Source organism: Clavelina lepadiformis, chromosome 1 (assembly GCF_947623445.1).
Source record: "Clavelina lepadiformis chromosome 1, kaClaLepa1.1, whole genome shotgun sequence".
NCBI classification, from domain to species: domain Eukaryota; kingdom Metazoa; phylum Chordata; class Ascidiacea; order Aplousobranchia; family Clavelinidae; genus Clavelina; species Clavelina lepadiformis.
In genome coordinates, this window is record NC_135240.1 from 1011638 (window position 1) to 1033262 (window position 21625).

General features: G+C 36.6%; 1 protein-coding gene across 7 annotated transcripts; it reads left to right on the top strand.

The window, feature by feature from the left end:
- Positions 1-328: 328 nt before the first annotated feature.
- Positions 329-3403, top strand: LOC143466233 (myb/SANT-like DNA-binding domain-containing protein 3). Of its 7 annotated transcripts, none has more exons than XR_013118727.1 (4): positions 329-1294; positions 1376-1510; positions 1722-2548; positions 2682-3403. XR_013118727.1 is itself a non-coding variant. In XM_076964869.1 (3 exons), exons 1-3 carry the CDS (start codon positions 967-969, stop codon positions 1979-1981), a joined length of 723 nt encoding a protein of 240 aa, XP_076820984.1. In that variant the 5' UTR covers positions 329-966; the 3' UTR covers positions 1982-3403. The 7 variants fall into 7 exon arrangements, 2 of the variants coding, with proteins under 2 accessions (XP_076820984.1, XP_076821002.1); XR_013118730.1 differs by having other exon boundaries at positions 1722-2543; XR_013118733.1 differs by having other exon boundaries at positions 2418-2548; positions 2679-3403.
- The last annotated feature ends 18222 nt before the right edge of the window (positions 3404-21625 follow it).

Below are 21625 nucleotides of genomic sequence, written 5' to 3' on the forward strand. Positions count from 1 at the left end.
GAAGTGTGAACAAAGGTTTAATTGCGCTCAGCGGGAGTCAGCCTCTATGTAACAAAGAATGTTTAAACTTATTAAAAAGTGTAAAATGCATTAGCAACGATACTCTTTTAACCGGTTAACCGGCAGATTTATGTCCGGATATCAGATAGAAAAAAACCCTGTGGTTAACCGGTTGGTTAACCGGTTAACCGCTATCCGGATAATCCAACCCTAATATAAACTGATGTGCTGTTCTGATTGATAGCAGTACCATTACAGTACTATCGTTTTTACATTTTTATTGCGGATCGGCAACAGCATTGTTAACGTTTGTCCGTTTCTCTTAGGGTGGGATGCACCACAACAGATCAACTTGATCCAGGATTAAGGATTAAACCAAGATCATATGATCCAGGTTTTAAGTGGATCCTTAATTGTCATGCACCAAGTCCGATCTGGTCAAGATCATGTGATCGACGCATGATCTTGATCAACGTTAAAAGCCTAATGATTTGGAACCGAGATTATATGCAGACTGCATGACATCCCATTGTTGAAGACAGCAATCACAGCATAAGTTAATACAGAGATAGATAGGCCAAGAACTTACTGACAGATTTATAAGCAATGGACATCATTAGTTTGTTGATTGGCATTAGGCATCATTAGCCTGGGTATCTATTTGTTTATGAGATCCTAACCCAGATGTAGCCCTAGGCTATCAGGGATATATCAGGCAAGCTCAGGCTTTGGTATTATAGATAGGCTACCATAAAGTTCGTAATATTTGAAAATTGTAACTAGGCTAGGCTGCCGATAGACTGTTTAAATTGTACACGTACAGGTAAATTTGAACGGAAGAAAGTTCTGAATGGTTCTACAGTTCTATACATTGTGTTGCTGAATTTATAATACTGTTATGTTTGTGTATAAACCTAGATTTAATTTTGAAAAGTTTTGTGCGGTTCAGGTGGTGTAATTTTCATCATGGGAAGGAGAGTAAATTTTACAGTTACGGAAAAAAACATTTTTATTGACTTAATCAATAAGCCTAATTACATTAGTGTAATTGAATGCAAAAAAACTGATAGTAAATCTTTGGAATCCAAGTCCACTGCTTGGAAGGAACTCTGTGCAGAATTCAATTCAGCATCAAGTTATTGTTTCCGATCAGTTGAACAACTGCAATTGCTCTGGAAAAATTATAAAGCTCGCACTAAGAAAAGAGCTGCGGTTATACGCAGAGAGCGGGCTAAAACTGGTGGTGGACTCCCACCAACAGTTGAGAAAGATCCAAATTTGGATAAGGTTGAAGGTATGTCAGTTATTAAAGGAATGTTTCCTTTTCTTTTGTTTGAAATATGTTGTTGAACTAGAAACTGCCTTTGTTTTTCAGCTATGATTCCTAGTCAGGTCCAACCATTAGCTAACCTCTTTGATGATGACTCAGCTCTTGACATTAATACTGCAGTAACTCATAATGAAACAGAAGATTACACTTTGACTGTAGTTGAAATAACAGATGATTCAGGTCAGTTTTGTTTAAGTACGCTTGTTTGCATACGATATGCATTAACTGTACATTGGTGTTAGTTTAAATCGCAAATTTACTCATTGTCAGGAACAATCATACATTTTGAACATTAAGCTCCTAATTATACAGAGATAAGTGCTTCAGGTTTAAGCATAAAACTTGTTTTGTGCTGCTAAATAGAAACATTTTTCTGTAAACATTTCCTTAGATTTAAATCAATCTGTTCAATCAACTTGTTCGTCTCTGGCTTCAGCTAGTAGTTCAAGGGAGGCTTGTGCAGAAGTTGTACATCCATGCAAGCGTGCAAAGTTGATTAGCGATAGCCACAGCAAAACTGTTTCTCAGAATGACATCAACAACATGAAAATGGAGTTAATGGCAAATGAGTTGAGACAGAAGAGGAAAGAACATGAGCTCAAAATGGAAATTTTACAGATGAAGTTGAACAAATATAAAAGTGAAAGCTAATCAGCTAGCTAATCAGATATTGTCAGTAACATGATATTTTGTTTTCATTTGTGACAGTGGAATTAAACGACTTTCATTTTTAATGAGCTGTTGATTCTGTGAATTAAGATTGAGATAAAATATCCAGCCAGTAGTTAACGTTCAGTAGTTCAGGTTCTTGTTAACCTAACACCTAACCCTTATTTAAACCTACTTATTTAAACTCCACAATAGGAATCTACCATAACATACTTCACAATTATCACGTTTTTATTTTCACTCTTAAGGAGAATATTTCGCAATTAGCAGTATGACTTTATAATTTATGAATCTTTGGAAATAAACAAATTTGGATGATTCCCCAGCCGTACTTGCAATGCTGCAAATCACATTGACCAACCAATATGGTCATTTTAAAAATAGTTATTAATAATTTGTTGTCGTACTACATTTCCAGCCACTGTGGTGGACAAAGAAACTTGCTCATGGTGAAAATGATCTCCAACAGCGACTTCCATGAAATCATCTATTTCGCCCCGGCGTCGAGCAAAGTTGTGTAGACAGGCCGTGCTTACAATAATAGGCAAGGTATTATCTAAAGATGTTCTCAGTGGAATTCTTAGGCACTGAAATCTTTGCTTCCAAACACCAAACATTCTTTCAACAACTATTCTTGTGGCAATATGTGATTTATTATAATTCTGTTCTTTTTGTGTAGCAGGATTTAAAATTGGTGTCATCATGTACTTTCTGCAAGCATAGCCTCCATCTCCTAACAAAAAGCCATCAAGAAGATTGTTTTCAAATTTGTAGGAAAGTGAGCTGTTGTCAAAAATTCTGCAATCGTGTGTAGATCCAGGCCATCTACAGACTATATTAGTAAAGCACATATTTGCATCTGTGACTGCTTGAACATTGATCGAGAAATAACCTTTGCGGTTACGATAAAGTTCTCCATTGTCTCCACTTGGCCTTTTAATGGGAATATGACTGCAGTCAATTGCTCCTAGCACACCTGGAAACTGAGCAATATTTTTAAAATGAAACTTCACGTTGTTCAAATCCTGATTGCTTGGAAATCTTATGAACTGCTCGTGTCTGGTGGCAATTGCCCGTGTTACTCTATGAATAACTCGGCAAGCACTGGATTGGTCAATGCCGATTAAGTCACCATCTGTCCGCTGAAAATGTCCTGCGGCATAAAACCGTAAAGTAGTGACAAGTTGAAGAATTGGTGGTATGCAGTGATTACGATTTGTGCCATGCTCTAAATCAGAGGAAATCATCCCCAAAAGTTGAAGAACTGAATCCTTTCTAAAGCGAAGACGTTCGCGAAATTGCTCTTCTGTAAAATTTTCAAATGGGTTTAGTCTGTCTTTTATGTTTCTTCTCGGTGGTGTCTCAATAAAATGCTCAATAAATTCAATACAATCCATTATAATATTTGCAACGTTTTATTGCTAAATCTGACAGAAAATGACACAATAAGCAAGGTAACATAAGGTAAGGTAACTAATCTATGTTAACAAAGGTTAACCGATGCTTGGTCTCATAGTTTTATTTGTATTCCATAAAAAATCTAGCTAACGCTTAATCTCTCTGCTATGTAGGTTGCAATTAATAATATAATGAAATAAAGCAACGCAAGCCTCTGCTACCTGCCATATAAGTTCAACGGTTGATAGGCCTACCCTTCTGTAGTACTGTATTACTGCCATTGCATATAATATTGGCTCAAAGGCTAGTAGCACTTCCAATACACAACCTATAGCACTCTCCAATACTTCCATAAACTTGCTTTTCATCAATTATTCACATTGATCTAGACTTAAACCTCCTCGTCAGTAGGATTAAATGCCTTATTTTAATCCTGGATTATCTCTGATCGTCGCTGGTGCATACCGTTAGTAAAGATCAACAGTAGTTAATCGCGGATCAAAAGTAATCTGTACTTGATCGGGTTTGGTGCATCCCACCCTTAGTCTTCAAAACTAAAAAAAAGGTTTTCTACTGTCATCTTCATCTATTCTTTTTACTCAGTTAGTCAGTACTAGTTATAGCTATAATACTTTAATCGATGAAATGTAATGAAGCCATTTTGTTTCACACTGGGTGATAATTGGTACCAGTTCACATGTTGTGCGAGATATTACTTGTGTACGGTTTACAACAGTGATGAAACGCATTACTTCCGATGTGGGTGAAAATAGCTAGCTGCTAGATCAATGAGATAGAAAAAAATCACATTAAGGTTACAAAAAAATACAAAAAAAAGGTTTTCTACTGTCATTTTCATGTATTCTTTTCACTCAGTCAGTCAGTACTAGTTATAGCGACAACACTTTAATCGATGAAATGTAATGAAGGTATTTTGTTTCACACCGGGTCATATTTTGTACCAGTTCAAATGTGGAACAATGCATTTGTATTGAATGCTTACTACAACTCAGGTGCACTGTACCACATGTGAGGTGGGTGAAAACAGCTAGACCATTCAGATAGAATAAAATCACCCGAGTTTACCAAAAACAATTCAAAGTTTTGGGAAAGTGTTTTTTTCCAGCAATTTCGATGTAGATTTGCCAGAAAATGGTGTGCCTAATGGGGGCGGGCAGGGCGTAATTAAAGCCCTTTATCATTAAGTGAAGAGGTGTTCAATGTTTACAGCTGCGCATTATGAATATTTCACAATCAGGTTATGTAAGTTAGCTTTCTGTTTGTTGGGGTAAGGTATTTTACTATTTATTTTACTTCTTAAATTAAAGCCATGAATTTAACGCCGAGTTGTTACCTTCAATCTATAAAAGAACGTGACCTTGTATTTTGTTTTTAAGTTGCTCCATGTTCTGTGGATGCCTCGTCGTCAATGATATTTGTTGTTTTTATTGTCATTCTTGTGAAGTTGGATGAACGAGCTCAAGTCTTGTTTTCCAAACTGCTATGGACGGAAGGAGCTTAAAGTCCGCCTCTTTTCAACAGGAATCTCCTTTTTTCTTGTACTAAATGATCCATCTTTTGATCTTAAGGAGATTTGGCGAGTGTGGCAGGGCATTGAGTGACATCGGGAGTTGGCAACCCCGAGTCAAAAGGCTACTGCTGTAATAGTGTTTGGAAGAATCCGAGTTTTATCAAATATGAGAAATTTTATGGTGCTACGAGATATTTGGCAAAAAAAATTAAAATTAAATGATAACTATGCTGAAATAAAAAAATAAAAAAAAACAATAATAAGAATTCTGTATGAAATAATTTCGTTTAGGCCTGTAAACAAAAGCAGATGAAGAACATCGTTAGCAGAACGTTTTGTAATAAACATGCTCCCAAAGGTATACACTATACAGAATACAGCAATGTATATTTAAAGAATAATTCAAAACTGTGTCCGTATTTAATCAGAAAGAAGGACTGTTGAAAAGTTCTGGGTTATACAGTTTATTTTATTAGATTATAAGATTGTATTTGTGTGGTTATCGAAAACCTCGTTGCACCACAATAACAATAGTTGTAGGATGACTTGAACAACTACAATTTTTTCATGTTGTTGAAATTAGATTAAGACTACAATTAACATTACAGTGTACTTTAAGCTGTCATAGTTTAGATTAAAATTATAGTTCCAGAATTTACTAGCACTAGAAATTGAACTACAATACAAACTAAAATTACATATATGTTTCAGCATTTTAGTGGGATCGGATTTATTTCTTCCAATAGCCTGTATACACTAAGTTGTATATTTATTTTTACCTGAATATACTTCTAGTTCTAACCAATACATTTGTGGTCAGAAATAAATTAGTTGAGACATACCATTCTTTAATATATAGCCTACTATGAAGGAATTTGTGTTTGTCAAATTCCAATATGGCTCATCTGATGTTGTCCACAAGAAGTGGCTTCTTTATTATATTTTGCAAAAGTAATACTTTCTCTTTGGCAACCCGTTCTTCGTGTGCCTCCTCATCGTAGCCCATTAAAAAGCGTTTGAAGTTGTTTACAACTTTACTCCAGTTGATGTAGTTAGTTTCTTGCTGTAAAATGTAGCTAGGAGTTGTGTTAATCAATGCATGAGTTGTTTCTACTGCACAGTCATTTTGTACTGTATGTATTTACCAAAACTTACGATTGGGATGTTATTTCGTCGGCGGTCCAGAGAATCAGCCATCTCCTTTGCCTTGGGTTGATCAGCGTGAAGCTTGCCATGTAGGTGTTTCACGAGGCCATTCCAAGAAGTCAGCGTCTTTTCGCAAAGTTTGCACTCGAAATCACCTTCCCCATTATTTTTTTTCTTGTGCACGACTTTACAGTGGCGCGATATGTTGGAATTCATGACACCACAGTATCTAGAACAATTACCAACACCATTATTTCATTATTCTGGGACATTTTTGGCTTTTGTTTTCTTTTACACATAGAAATCAAAAACAGCATTGAAAAGCTGAAAGTTTTTAAAATTCTCTTCCATTCATATACTTGAAAGCTAGGCCGAAATTCTAGTAGAACTTACGGACACTTTTTCATCTTATTTAATCCAGTATTAGAAGATCCTGATTTTGTTATTTCCGACTGGGCTTGTCCATAATCCTTATTCATGAACCCGTTATTTTGTTCTGTTGCTGGGTTACTTTTATCACCTCCCTGCTGTTATAAAAAGAAAATATGCTGTTGTTCAATTTCATTTAAATTTAGATGGTTTAAGTTTTTATATACCTGTGGCATATTGTGGATAAAAATGAGGATAAAAATCTAAAAAGAATCAAAAAATTTAACAGCCACGTTTCACAACACTCTTTAATATGATGTATAGTTTAGGTCACCCTTAACTCCATCAATCGTTATCCACCCTGGAAATTTTTTATTTTTGCCCGGGGGCCCGTAAGCATTGGCTCCTATGTGACAACTCCCATGTACAACAACTGTTTGTTGTTGCTGTAACTGTGCGCGCCATACGTTTTATGAGTCGAACTGAACCCGACGTTATCGGTCAATTAATTGCGCGAATTAGGCTGGTGAAATTACTCCATAAGTTTCAAGTTGCACAGACTTAAAGAATTAAATCACTATGGACATAGCAAAACCGGTTTGCCAGATGAGTACCTTCCATAACGTAAGACGCCTTCCAAAACCCTGAAGGAGTTACAAGAAAAAATCTGTCAACGTATTTCGTTTTTGAGGATATCGATAAATTAATTATCGGTCTTTTCGAACTCGGCATTATTACGTAATTAGTGAACCTGGGTCTCCGTTATATAAAGCAATACATTTGATCAATGATGAGCATCACAACATCATATCGTGACTTAAAAGACTAAATCACTCATTTAGCTTTTTCCAGTTACCAATTGCCACACAAAGTTAACAGAAGGCTACGGAGCGTAACAATTTGCTAAACAGGATTATTATTTGGCTACCATGGTCACCTTGCTGACGCAGCATTACGTTCGGCACAGGTATGCTATTTTACCCGCTGAGTTATAAACACCAAAGCACTGAAAGAAAATTTGCTACGTATAAACCTATGGAAGAAAATTTCGCCTACTCATAATAATTAGTCGTAACAACATGACAAAATTTCAAAATGCAGACTTATGTCCGAAGCCAGCTTACTTCAGAACAATCCAATATAGCGTTTTCCGACAACGCATGTCCATTCCCCGTGCCCATGACGTTGTCACTGTCGTAATTTTCTTCTTTTTTATTTTTATCAACTTCTTGTTCCTCCTGCAGAGAGAGGATTAAACCGGTAAGTTTTATTTTTGCCAGTAAAATTGACATTGTCTTTATTATTTTATCGATAAATGCAACCAACACGATGTTTCCACAAACGGAGGTCAGACTGCTTTTGGTCCTCTTCTTTGCGATTCTTTCCCGCAGAATTCTCTTCCCCTAGAAACGAATAGCAAATTATTTAATTCACGTACCTGGTTACATAAGTGCGCAGTCATTTAAACAAGCTAGTGTACAATACCTGATGTCACAAAGTCAGCCATCTCGATGTCAGTCATTCGATTCATATTCAATGTCGTTATTTTGTTTACTGATATCACCTGTACAAATTAATTTATACATTTTCTTTGGCCACATTTTAGCGATTTTGGAAACATTATACCGTACTGTACTGTACTGTACACTGTTTTTGAGCTCTATCTGATCAACGACTATGGCTAACTTGAAAATAGTTAAAAAACGATAAAACTTTCGGTCGAAGCCACTTGTGTTCCTTGAGCTGCCTGGCAAACTAAACAGCAGTACATATAATTGTTCTTCCTGCAAAAAGTGATACGTTATACTAAGAACGGATTATTTCACTGTGATTTATGTAAAAAACATTATACAAGAAACATTTTATAGCTAACTTTAACAAAAAAACCATTAACCTACATGCAGATAAGTTAGCTATAAAAATTAGGCTGCAAAACCTGCAGCCTAATTCAACTCTTCCAGCAAAAAGGGATGCGTTATAATTATATAGTCAGTTCCCATTTGACAATACCCTACACGCCATTAGAAAAAATTGACCTAATATTGGCAAATACAAAAGAAATGAGCGAAACGGAGCGTGATATTAATTGACCGTGGGACAGAGAAGACGCTTTGATCGTAAACGTTATAAATTATAGCATGGTGAGTTTAGAACTGAAGAAACAAAGATCGGCGGCCTAGAAGGTTAATGATGCATACTTGCTGTATTGTCAAGAAAACGTTCCTCAATGAGCTTGATTGAGGCGCGAGTACCAGGATGCGCGTTATTACGTAAGAGTTCAAATACAGTGCGATGCGCAATATTACCTAAGAGTCAAATACGAGTTTCTCCGTTTGAAAGTGCAAATGTTCCACATAATGCGACCGTGGCCAATCAAGCCTTCCCTTTGGCCAATCAAGCCTTTGGTTTCTTACATGATTATAGGTTCTATTACATGTCATTACGTCACATAAAGGTCGGGTTTACTTTAGAAAAATGCTTATTGTTGCGTGAAAGCTAAAACAACGACAAGTACCAAGTAAGAAATGCAAGTCTTGCGCAAACGCAGGTTGACCATCCAGGGCATCCAGCAATGCGCGCCATTGCCTAACTTGGTGCAGTTGAGACGAAAGTTTATTTGCTATATTTATCGCGAATGTAAACAGGGGTTGGTGAAGCCGAAGCCGCAACGCGTCGCTTTGGAATGCAGACCATACTGCAGACCACGTCATAACATCTTGTCCGACATACCGCCATAATTGTGGGAACTTTAGTCTGACAACAATGGATGAGAACCTGGTCAGCTGGCTATCCAATACCTGCCCTACAATATGATGGATTTTGCTCACTCACTCAAGAAACCATCTACTCGACACGAAGAAGAAAAAAAAAGAAAGGAGCAAAGTTGATTCATAATGGGGTACAGGAAAATGTACTGATCAAAAACGTTATCAACTTTAAGGTGGTGAGTTTGGAATTGAAGAAATTTGGCCACTTTTTAGCGATTTGGGAAACAGTATACTGTACTCTAACTGTTTTTGAGCTCTATCTGATCAACGACTATGGCTAACTTGAAAATAGATAAAAAACTGTAAAACCTTCGGTCCGAAAGTCACTAGGACTGGTTTTATGGGTGTAATTTACTTACAGTTACGATCCCACAATTACGTTGCGGCGCGGAAATCGAAGACGCAAGGGTGTTGGAACGACTTTCCAGTAGCAATCATTGCGATTTTTATCTTTCTGTTGCTAACTTCAAATGTACTTGGAAAAGCTAAGCCGCATCTCACCATAGCCTCTCTTGTGGCTCTGTGGAGTTGGGGAATTTTCTATCTTGTCATGATGTCATCATGTGCGGCAAAATGAAGCAGTTAGCAAGATCTGTTATGAAACCTCGTCGCTTTGAACCTAGTCCACTCTGATAATCAGGATATACTTGTCTGAATATGGTATATGCATTTAGAGCTGCGATGTCGAGCAGATTGTAAAAGAGAACTAGAAGCTATCGGCGGGTTTGTTGTTTGCAAGTATATGTTTGAACCATTTGGTCAACCAAGTCAAAACCAATCTTTGTCTTGTTATAAAACCTGATAATCTCAGGCCTCTTTTTTGGGTCTTCTTCGTCAATGCATTTTTCTTGTCAAAGGTAAAATTGTACAGAACAACCGTTTTCTCATCATGTATAAGTATAAAAGGCTAACAAATTCAAGAAAATCCAGGAGTTATTTCGCAATATGTGTTAAGCAGTTATGATGAATAGCGTTGTTGGGTCATTTTGACCCCTGTTATGCATTCAAGGGTAAACTACTTCAGTCGGCTGACAACAGTTCATTTAACCGCCCAAATTATCACTGTTGCATCATTAAAAGGTTACCATTTACCGTTCATTTACCATTTTTTTAGCAAATGGGAAGTTTCCTTTCGTATTATTCCATTTAAAAGTTAAACTTGCATATATTTCTGTTACTTCGGAAAATTGTTGAAATGCAATTGATATTTAAAGTTTTAGCTAGATTTTCAACCTTAGTTAGCAAATGGGCACACTCAGTCGCCATTTGGAAACCCTGTTTAGCAAATGGGTACAATCAGTCAATATTCAGTTACAATTTTAGCTTATTTTTAACATTATTTAGCAAATGGGTACTGTCAGTCGCCATTTGCAAACCCTGTTTAGCAAATGGGTACAATCAGTCAATATTCAGTTAATATTTTAGCTTATTTTTTAACCTTATTTAGCAAATGGGTACACTCAGTCGCCAATTGCAAACCCTGTTTAGCAAATGGGTACGGAAACGGTACAAATTGTACAATCAGTCAATATTCAGTTAATATTTTAGCTTATTTTTTAACCTTATTTAGCAAATGGGTACACTCCGTCGCCATTTGTAAACCCTGTTTAGCAAATGGTTACAAATTACAATCAGTAAGTTACAATTCGCACGGGTACAAATGTGCACGAAGTAAAAATTACCAAATGTATCTCGCAACAAATACGGGTATGAAATTGCACGAAGCAAAAATGTTGTAGCCATTTGCCAGATTAACTTGCAAATCACTACTCCAAATTAGAAATTTGACCGGGTAACTCGCAAAAACCTACTTAACTGACAATAAAGTACTGTAGCAGATTTTCAAAGACCTGTTAGGTCGGTAGATAGCAGTTTCCGTGGAAACGGTATCTATTCTGAGGAATCTATTTGGAATTCAGAATTGAGAACACCGCTTCCACTTCTGCAACGTGTTTGCTGTTTGCAGGGATGTAGGCTACTTGGAAAAGCTAAGCCGCATCTCACCATAGCTCTTGTGGCTCTTGTGGCTCTGTTGAGTTGAGAAATGTTCTGTCTTGTCATCATGTGGGGCAAAATGAGGCAGTTAGCAAGATCTGTTATGAAACCTCGTCGCTTTGAACCTTGTCCAATCTGATAATCAGGATATACTTGTCTGGATATGGTATATGCCTTTAGAGCTGCGATGTCGAGCAGATTGTAAAAGAGAACTAGAAGCTATCGGTGGTTTTGTCGTTTGCAAGTATATGTTTGAACCATTTGGTCAACCAAGTCAAAACCAATCTTTGTCTTGTTATTCAACCTGATGATCTCAGGCCTCTTTTTTGGGTCTTCTTCGTCAATGCTTATATCGTGATGCATGCTGAATTGATTAATTATTGTTTTTCAGCTACAAACTTCATCTTCCAAAATAATCGCGTTCCTGTCGCGCCTCAATGTTTGCAATTGAGAAATATGTGAACAATATGAACATGGAACATTATGAGTAATGATTTTACACTAAACTTATTGCAGAAATTATTATTACTCACGGGTGCCGGAAGAGGAAGGGCAGAGAGGCCATCGCCCCTTTTTCTTTCTTTATTTTCCAAAATGACATTCAAAAAGTGTCCTTTTTTTTGATCGGTTCAATGCAAATGTCATTTACCCAGTGGATTAAAATCGGGTTTAGCCAAACGATTTATCGAAAATTAAGTTAGACAACCAAATGCATATATATTGCACTGATATAAGTATTTTTGTTTCTCGTACGCGCATTTCTTAGTTTCAGACAAAAATGACTGGAAAGCGAAAACAATACGTCCACTGATAAACCCAAACACAGGCGCCATGTGAACTGAAATGGTACCAAGCGCACAAACATTTATTGCTTGCTAGCTGTAACAAATGACTTAACGCTGTTTTGTAACAAAGCATAAACCAGTAAGTAGGCCGTCCCAATGCAAGGTTCTTTTTTGCGCATTAGCAGAACGCCAGCAATTTTTCGGTGTCTACAAAGACCTTGATGAAGTATGTGGAAGTTCAGCCATTGAAGAAGAAGATTCAGTATGAAGAAGTTCAGCGAAGAAAGAACACTTACCACCGTTTGTTATGCGTTCTTTTCCCGTTAAAGTAGCTTTATCAAACGAACCGTTTGTTGACTCATCGTCAATTTTTTTAACATCATAGCATTGATTTTTAATGTTCAAAGTCTTGCAGTTATCCACATTTTCGCCTTCAACATCTACTTCGATTCCACCATACAAACTGCAGTTTAGTTCAGAATGCGTGGACGGAGGGGAGGGAGGCGACATACAAAAGAAGTTTTGCGGAGAAGTCCTACCTTGATTAGCATTCGAACCAGACGACGAGTCTAACGGGTTCTTCTTTACTGCGACCATCATCTTCTTTATGCAACAGTTGGACAGGTAAATTGCTCTTGATTAAGTTTGACTCCAGTCGCTGATACATAGGCCTACGTCCTATGGTTTCCAATGGCAGAAGTTATTAAAATCTTCAAACCTTCATGCCAAAGCAATGGCAACGAAATCCTAAATCATGTAAACTAGAGTATAAAAATAAACACTATAGCTTTGATTTTATTCAATTTCCAGTTTTTACCAAACTATTACAACTGCTTTGTTATCATCTGTTTTTCAGTAATCTCACACAACCTCCACCACAGAACATGTCACTCCTTCATGTGGTTGCGCAGGCTATCCGCTCAATTACAAAGCCTCGTAACATTAATGAAAGTTAATTGAAACTAAATGGTTGTTTTGTTTAATGCTTTCTTATTTTGCAATAAGATGGGGCGCAGATTTTTTAGAAACCGTCAAGGGGGCTTGAGCCCTGTGTCTGGTTATTCCGATTTAAAGCTGGACGCTACAAAAACTTGCACAAACGTGCTCTAAAAACACGCAATCCAACAGCAGGGCTTTGTTTCACTAAACCAAAACAAATAAAATAAACAAACAAAAAATGAAACATTTCTTCTTTCCAGGTTGCTTTGCTAGGAAGCACTACAGCAAACTAGGCAAAAAGCATAAAAGCAGTTTTTAACAAGTTTAACATTTCTCCTTGCAATTGCTATAATTTTCCTTTAAACGCAAAATGTCATGTTGACTTGGCTTTCACATGCAACTCTTTATCGCGAGAGACATTTGGTAATTTTTACTTCGTGCAATTTGATACCCGTATACGTTGCGAGATACATTTGGTAATTTTTACTTCGTGCAATTTGATATCCGTACACGTTGCAAGATACATTTGGTAATTTTTACTTCGTGGAATTTGATACCCGTATACGTTGCGAGATACATTTGGTAATTTTTACTTCGTGCAATTTGATACCCGTATACGTTGCGAGATACATTTAGTAATAGTAACTTCGTGCATATTTGTGCCCCTGCAAATGAAAACTTACAAAACTTACGTTTGTACCCGTGCTAATTATAACTAACCCTAACCTCATTTATAAAATGGTTGCACTCAGTAGGCATTTGTTAACCCTATTTAGCAATTGGTTACAAACAGCAGCCATTTGCTAACCCTATTTAGAAAAAGGTTAAACTCAGTAGCAATATTTTAACGCTATTTAGTAAATGGTTACATACAGTAGCCATTTTTAACCCTATTTAGCAAATGGTTTCACTCAGTAGCAATTTGTTAACTCTATTTAGCAAATGGTCAAAGGCAGTAGCCATTTGTTAACCCTATTTAGCAAACGTTTAAAGTCAATAGACATTTGTAAAATAGCAAAAGGTTACCATGAGTAGTAACATGTTAACCATATTTAGCAAATGGTTACAATGAGTAGCTACATGCACATGATGTTAACCCTATTTAGCAAATGTTTACAATCAGTAGCAATTTGTTAACCCTATTTAGCAAATGGCAAATTTAGCAAGGGTATTTATCGAATTTCTTCAGTTCTAAACTCACCACCTTAAAGTTGATAACGCTTTAGATCAGTACGTTTTCCTGTACCCCATTATGAATCAACTTTTCGCTCAACTTTGCTCCTTTCTTTCTTCTTCTTTTTCGTGTCGAGTAGATGGTTTCTTGCTAATAAACGCAACTATGACAAAACTGCTAAAGAACGCAAACATAATCTGTTTTATCCTGCTTGCAAAATAATCACAGGCAATGTCGGGGGTTTTCATTCGTTTAATCGTTTTCCGTGGTGAATCGCAACCACTGTTATGGAACAACAACAAAGTACGTCTTGTACAAAATGACGAATACAAAACGCTTTGCAAACAAACCGTTTAGAAACATATTGGATGAATAATTATGTTAACTGCTGTTTAATATTCTAAAATCTAAAAGAACCTATATCCTTTAGATGCGTTAAAATGTTTATGTATTAGTGAAAAAAAAGAAATGAAGTGTATTCCTTTATATGCATAGGCTTTGTGGTGCAGTATTGTGTGAGATATGCCAACGAACTATGTGTATTTTATAGCAAATAAATTTTAATGTTTATCGAGATATTATGTGTAAATAGGATTTATTCATGTAAATATTTTGTATTTCATGTAAATCATGTAAATTCAATCCCGAAGCGTGGATTTCCCACCTTGAACATAAATTTTCCCTTTATCAAATCACTTCAAAAACGATCGTCACTTGTTAGCGGTAGAGGCAATTCCGGAGAAAGACCTCGGGCTACTTTGTTTACCTTCTGCGTAGGCTCATACCTGTTACGACATAATAATCAATGAAATCTTGAAAAACTTTTATAAACGTGAGGAATGAGGATCATTTAGAGTTGTTGTTGGCTGATCTGACACTTCATGTTCTATCTTCCAAAGATTTAATGTGAGAATTAATGAGTGCAGTAGGTCAAGAGAATCTTACTCCACCAGTTAATAAACGAATTCGTGCTAAAGTTCTGAAGTGCTCACCACCAGACGTCGCACTTTCTTACCCACTGCAGCCACAAATACAACAAATTCAAGTGTCTAAACCACCTCATTACCCACGATCTAACGCTAACAATGGAACAAAGAGTAAGTTACAATTCGCACGGGTACAAATGTGCACGAAGTAAAAATTACCAAATGTATCTCGCAACAAATACGGGTATGAAATTGCACGAAGCAAAAATGTTGTAGCCATTTGCCAGATTAACTTGCAAATCACTACTCCAAATTAGAAATTTGACCGGGTAACTCGCAAAAACCTACTTAACTGACAATAAAGTACTGTAGCAGATTTTCAAAGACCTGTTAGGTCTGTAGATAGCAGTTTCCGTGGAAACGGTATCTATTCTGAGGAATCTATTTGGAATTCAGAATTGAGAACACCGCTTCCACTTCTGCAACGTGTTTGCTGTTTGCAGGGATGTAGGCTACTTGGAAAAGCTAAGCCGCATCTCACCATAGCCTCTCTTGTGGCTCTGTGGAGTTGAGGAATTTTCTGTCTTGTCATGATGTCATCATGTGCGGCAAAATGAGGCAGTTAGCAAGATCTGTTATGAAACCTCGTCGCTTTGAACCTTGTCCAATCTGATAATCAGGATATACTTGTCTGGATATGGTATATTCATTTAGAGCTGCGATGTCGAGCAGATTGTACAAGAGAACTAGAAGCCATCGGCGGTTTTGTCGTTTGCAAGTATATGTTTGAACCAATTGGTCAACCAAGTCAAAACCAATCTTTGTCTTGTTATAAAACCTGATGATCTCAGGCCTCTTTTTTGGGTCTTCTTCGTCAATGCTTATATCGTGATGCATGCTGAATTGATTAATTATTGTTTTTCTGCTACAAACCTCATCTTCCAAAATAATCGCGTTCCTGTCGCGCCTCAATGTTTGCAATTGAGAAATATGTGAACAATATGAACATGGAACATTATGAGTAATGATTTTACACTAAACTTATTGCAGAAATTATTATTACTCACGGGTGCCGGAAGAGGAAGGGCAGAGAGGCCATCGCCCCCTTTTCTTTCTTTATTTTCCAAAATGACATTCAAAAAGTGTCCTTTTTTTTGATCGGTTCAATGCAAATGTCATTTACCCAGTGTATTAAAATCGGGTTTAGCCAAACGATTTATCGAAAATTAAGTTAGACAACCAAATGCATATATATTGCACTGATATAAGTATTTTTGTTTCTCGTACGCGCATTTCCTAGTTTCAGACAAAAATGACAGGAAAGCGAAAACAATACGTCCACTGATAAACCCAAACACAGGCGCCATGTGAACTGAAATGGTACCAAGCGCACAAACATTTATTGCTTGCTAGCTGTAACAAATGACTTAACGCTGTTTTGTAACAAAGCATAAACCAGTAAGTAGGCCGTCCCAAAGCAAGGTTCTTTTTTGCGCATTATCAGAACGCCAGCAATTTTTCGGTGTCTACAAAGACCTTGATGAAGTATGTGGAAGTTCAGCCATTGAAGAAGAAGATTCAGTATGAAGAAGTTCAGCGAAGAAAGAACACTTACCACCGTTTGTTCTGCGTTCTTTTCCCGTTAAAGTAGCTTTATCAAACGAACCGTTTGTTGACTCATCGTCAATTTTTTTAACATCATAGCATTGATTGTTCATGCTCAAATTCTTGCAGTTATCCACATTTTCGCCTTCAACATCTACTTCGATTCCACCATACAAACTGCAGTTTAGTTCGGAATGCGTGGACGGAGGGGAGGGACGCGACATACAAAAGAAGTTTTGCGGAGAAGTCCTACCTTGATTAGCATTCGAACCAGACGACGAGTCTAACGGGTTCTTCTTTACTGCGACCATCATCTTCTTTATGCAACAGTTGGACAGGTAAATTGCTCTTGATTAAGTTTGACTCCAGTCGCTGATACATAGGCCTACGTCCTATGGTTTTCAATGGCAGAAGTTATTAATATCTTCAAACGTTCATGCCAAAGCAATGGCAACGAAATCCTAAAACATGTAAACTAGAGTATAAAAATAAACACTATAGCTTTGATTTTATTCAATTTCTAGTTTTTACCAAACTATTACAACTGCTTTGTTATCATCTGTTTTTCAGTAATCTCACACAACCTCCACCACAGAACATGTCACTCCTTCATGTGGTTGCGCAGGCTATCCGCTCAACTACAAAGCCTCGTAACATTAATGAAAGTTAATTGAAACTAAATGGTTGTTTTGTTTAATGCTTTCTTATTTTGCAATAAGATAGGGCGCAGATTTTTTAGAAACCGTCAAGGGGGCTTGAGCCCTGTGTCTGGTTATTCCGATTTAAAGCTGGACGCTACAAAAACTTGCAAAAACGTACTCTAAAAACACGCAATCCAACAGCAGGGCTTTGTTTCACTAAACCAAAACAAATAAAATAAACAAACAAAAAATTAAACATTTCTTCTTTCCAGGTTGCTTTGCTAGGAAGCACTACAGCAAACTAGGCAAAAAGCATAAAAGCAGTTTTTAACAAGTTTAACATTTCTCCTTGCAATTGCTATAATTTTTCTTTAAACGCAAAATGTCATGTTGACTTGGCTTTCACATGCAACTCTTTATCGCGAGAGACATTTGGTAATTTTTACTTCGTGCAATTTGATACCCGTATACGTTGCGAGATACATTTGGTAATTTTTACTTCGTGCAATTTGATACCCGTATACGTTGCGAGATACATTTAGTAATAGTAACTTCGTGCATATTTGTGCCCTTGCAAATGAAAACTTACAAAACTTACGTTTGTACCCGTGCTAATTATAACTAACCCTAACCTCATTTATAAAATGGTTGCACTCAGTAGGCATTTGTTAACCCTATTTAGCAAATGGTTACAAACAGCAGCCATTTGCTAACCCTATTTAGAAAAAGGTTAAACTCAGTAGCAATATGTTAACGCTATTTAGTAAATGGTTACATACAGTAGCCATTTTTAACCCTATTTAGCAAATGGTTTCACTCAGTAGCAATTTGTTAACTCTATTTAGCAAATGGTCAAAGGCAGTAGCCATTTGTTAACCCTATTTAGCAAACAATTAAAGTCAGTAGCCATTTGTAAAATAGCAAAAGGTTACCATGAGTAGTAACATGTTAACCATATTTTGCAAATAGTTACAATGAGTAGCTACATGCACATGATGTTAACCCTATTTAGCAAATGTTTACAATCAGTAGCAATTTGTTAACCCTATTTAGCAAATGGCAAATTTAGCAAGGGTATTTATCGAATTTCTTCAGTTCTAAACTCACCACCTTAAAGTTGATAACGCTTTAGATCAGTACGTTTTCCTGTACTCCATTATGAATCAACTTTTCGCTCAACTTTGCTCCTTTCTTTCTTCTTCTTCTTCGTGTCGAGTAGATGGTTTCTTGCTAACAAACGCAACTATGACAAAACTGCTAAAGAACGCAACATAATCTGTTTTATATTGCTTGCAAAATAATCACAGGCAATGTCGGCGGTTTTCATTCGTTTGCCGTGGTGAATCGCAACCACTGTTATGGAACAACAACAAAGTACGTCTTGTACAAAATGACGAATACAAAACGCTTTGCAAACAAACCGTTTAGAAACATATTGGATGAATAATTATGTTAACTGCTGTTTAATATTCTAAAATCTAAAAGGACCTACATCCTTTAGATCCGTTAAAATTTTTATGTATTAGTGAAAAAAAAGAAATGAAGTGTATTCCTTTATATGCATAGGCTTTGTGGTGCAGTATTGTGTGAGATATGCCAACGAACTATGTGTATTTTATAGCAAATAAATTTTAATGTTTATCGAGATATTATGTGTAAATAGGATCTATTCATGTAAATATTTTATATTTCATGTAAATCATGTAAATTCAATCCCGAAGCGTGGATTTCCCACCTTGAACATAAATTTTCCCTTTATGAAATCACTTCAAAAACAATCGTCACTTGTTAGCGGTAGAGGCAATTCCGGAGAAAGACCTCGGGCTACTTTGTTTACCTTCTGCGTAGGCTCATACCTGTTACGACATAATAATCAATGAAATCTTGAAAAACTTTGATAAACGTGAGGACTGAGGATCATTTAGAGTTTTTGTTGGCTGATCTGACACTTCATGTTCTATCTTCCAAAGATTTAATGCGCGAATTAATGAGTGCCGTAGGTCAAGAGAATCTTACTCCACCAGTTAATAAACGAATTCGTGCTAAAGTTCTGAAGTGCTCACCACCAGACGTCGCACTTTCTTACCCACTACAGCCACAAATACAACAAATTCAAGTGTCTAAACCACCTCATTACCCAAGATCTAACGCTAACAATGGAACAAAGAGTTTCGGACAAACAAATACTAATTTCACAAATCCTAAATTCACCAAACCAACACGAATAATTTAACTAAACATGGCAACAACGATCACCACACACAAACATTGGCCAGTTTCACAAATCATACAGCAAGTGGTAATTTATGACACAGTGATAATTTATCATATTCATCACCCACCTTTCAGAAACCAGGCCATCAACGCAGCAATTACCCTTGCGCAAAATCATTCGCGGGCAACAAAAAACATTCGGCGATCTACCCTAGATTAACCCGGTTAGCACCTACTTCCAAAAGAGACTGTCCCTTGTTAACTGTTTATGATCACGCCAATTGAATTCTTTTTTATGTAGATAGCGCTGCAGCAACTTCTCTTTCGTCGGCTAGTTTAGCTCACAAATCAAACCCCAAACCGCAAATGTTTGTTTATGCTTCAGTTAAGTCATTGTATAAAATTGAATTTATTATGACTTTTATTTGATGATCAACAGTTGTGAGAAATGAGAATAATGAGAACGATGGTTTGATTTATTGCTTTTTATTGAGTGAGGTCATACCCAGCTTTTGTTTCGTTAAAGCACTTGGAAATTTCCATTCAATTTAATTTCTTGAACTCGTTTCAAAGACCCTGACCCTCTGTGGGAAGCCTTTCCGCTTGACTAAATAGCTCTCAATGTTCCAAAGTTTATTAGTTTATAATTACAATTAATTATAATAGGCCTACCATTTGTCCTCTTTTCGGAGGAAATGACCTTTTTTAGTTAGTTATTTCGAGTTAGTTGTTTATACTTTCGACAAAACTTATAGGAGAGAAGCTGTATTTATTTCCAAAAAATTACTGTAGTTATGAAACATCTTGAATTGCCGATTTAAAAAGGGTTTTCTAACCACTTGCCCTACCAGCCCTACATACCTTTTTGAACGCTGACCACGCGTTTCTTCAATTCCGTACCAGCCCTTGGTGGTTTTACATGCGCGCAATTCGCGCATATTGACTTCAGTTCGAGGTTGGGTTCTGTTAAGTTCAAACGTGCGCCAGAAAGATTGCAACTGAACCGCACATGTAAAAAGACCAATTATTATCAAAGCAAAGGTGTGAGTTTTGCAGGCGTAGCCTTCTATTTTTAATTTTGTGGATAGTAAAGAAACACATTGCAATAATTTTGATTAAAAAAGTATTTTAGGTAAAAACCGCAAGATGAAGCCAGACAAGTCTATTTTTTGAATTTCGATTCATCTGCGTCAAGTGGTGAAAGCGTTTTATTGCAGTAAAATATTGTGTTTGCTGTTTCAAATTTGAGAAAAGTTGAAACGTTGGAAACATTTTGTCATATTTGGCCTTTTTTTGCCTCAAACTGAAAGCAATCTGTCACACAGGTCATCGTTTGATGACGACGTGGACACGATCATCAGTCCTACAAAGCTGATAAAAAGGGTGCGTAGCTATGCGTTTTGTAAATTCTGTTGATTTACAAGTTATAAATTGTTGTTTTTTATTTTGCATGTTATTAAAAGAAAAAAAAAAGAAAATTCCCAAGAACTAAGGATGCAAAATAAAAACTTGCATAAACAACAACTGGCCATTCAACTGGCCAGTGGTTAGTGAATTCAAACCATAGGTATTAATTGGGTCGTCGTGAGGCAAGTTAAACAGAAATCTTTGAAAAGTGGAGACATGTACATAATGGGTTCGCTTTTGCTCCAGTTAAGTCATTGTATAAAATTACATTTCTCATGACTTTTATTTCATGATCAATATTTGTGAGAAATGAGAATAATGAGAACGATGGTCTGATTTATTGCTTTTGACTGAGTGAGGTCATACCCAGCTTTTGTTTCGTTATAAAAATTGGACATTTTGATTCAATTTAATTAGTCAAACTCATTTCAAAGACCCTGACTCTCTGTGGGAAACCTTTCCGTTTGACTAAAGGGCTCACAATGTAGCAAAGTTCATTAGTTTAATCTAGTTTATATCTACCACAGGGTTCGATTTCCGCGGTGCAACGTAATTGTGCAAACGTAACTGTAACTAAATTACACCCATAAGTCCAGTGTTTGTGACTTTTCTAAAAACTCCCTTAGTCAAATATTAAAATTTTGACCCATCTCGCTGTGTGAAGAAAATTTGAATAAGGGCCAATTCTTTGTATTGGCGCATAATTTTGCGAAAGTTTGTTAATTTCG

What these genes read in the sequence shown, in the direction of transcription:
- LOC143466233 (XM_076964869.1), top strand. Translation starts at nt 967, where the DNA reads ATGGGAAGGAGAGTAAATTTTACAGTTACGGAAAAAAACATTTTTATT. An exon ending in AAATTTGGATAAGGTTGAAG is followed by an intron (nt 1,295 to 1,375) that starts GTATGTCAGTTA and finishes TTTGTTTTTCAG; the next exon opens with CTATGATTCCTAGTCAGGTC. An exon ending in TGAAATAACAGATGATTCAG is followed by an intron (nt 1,511 to 1,721) that starts GTCAGTTTTGTT and finishes ACATTTCCTTAG; the next exon opens with ATTTAAATCAATCTGTTCAA.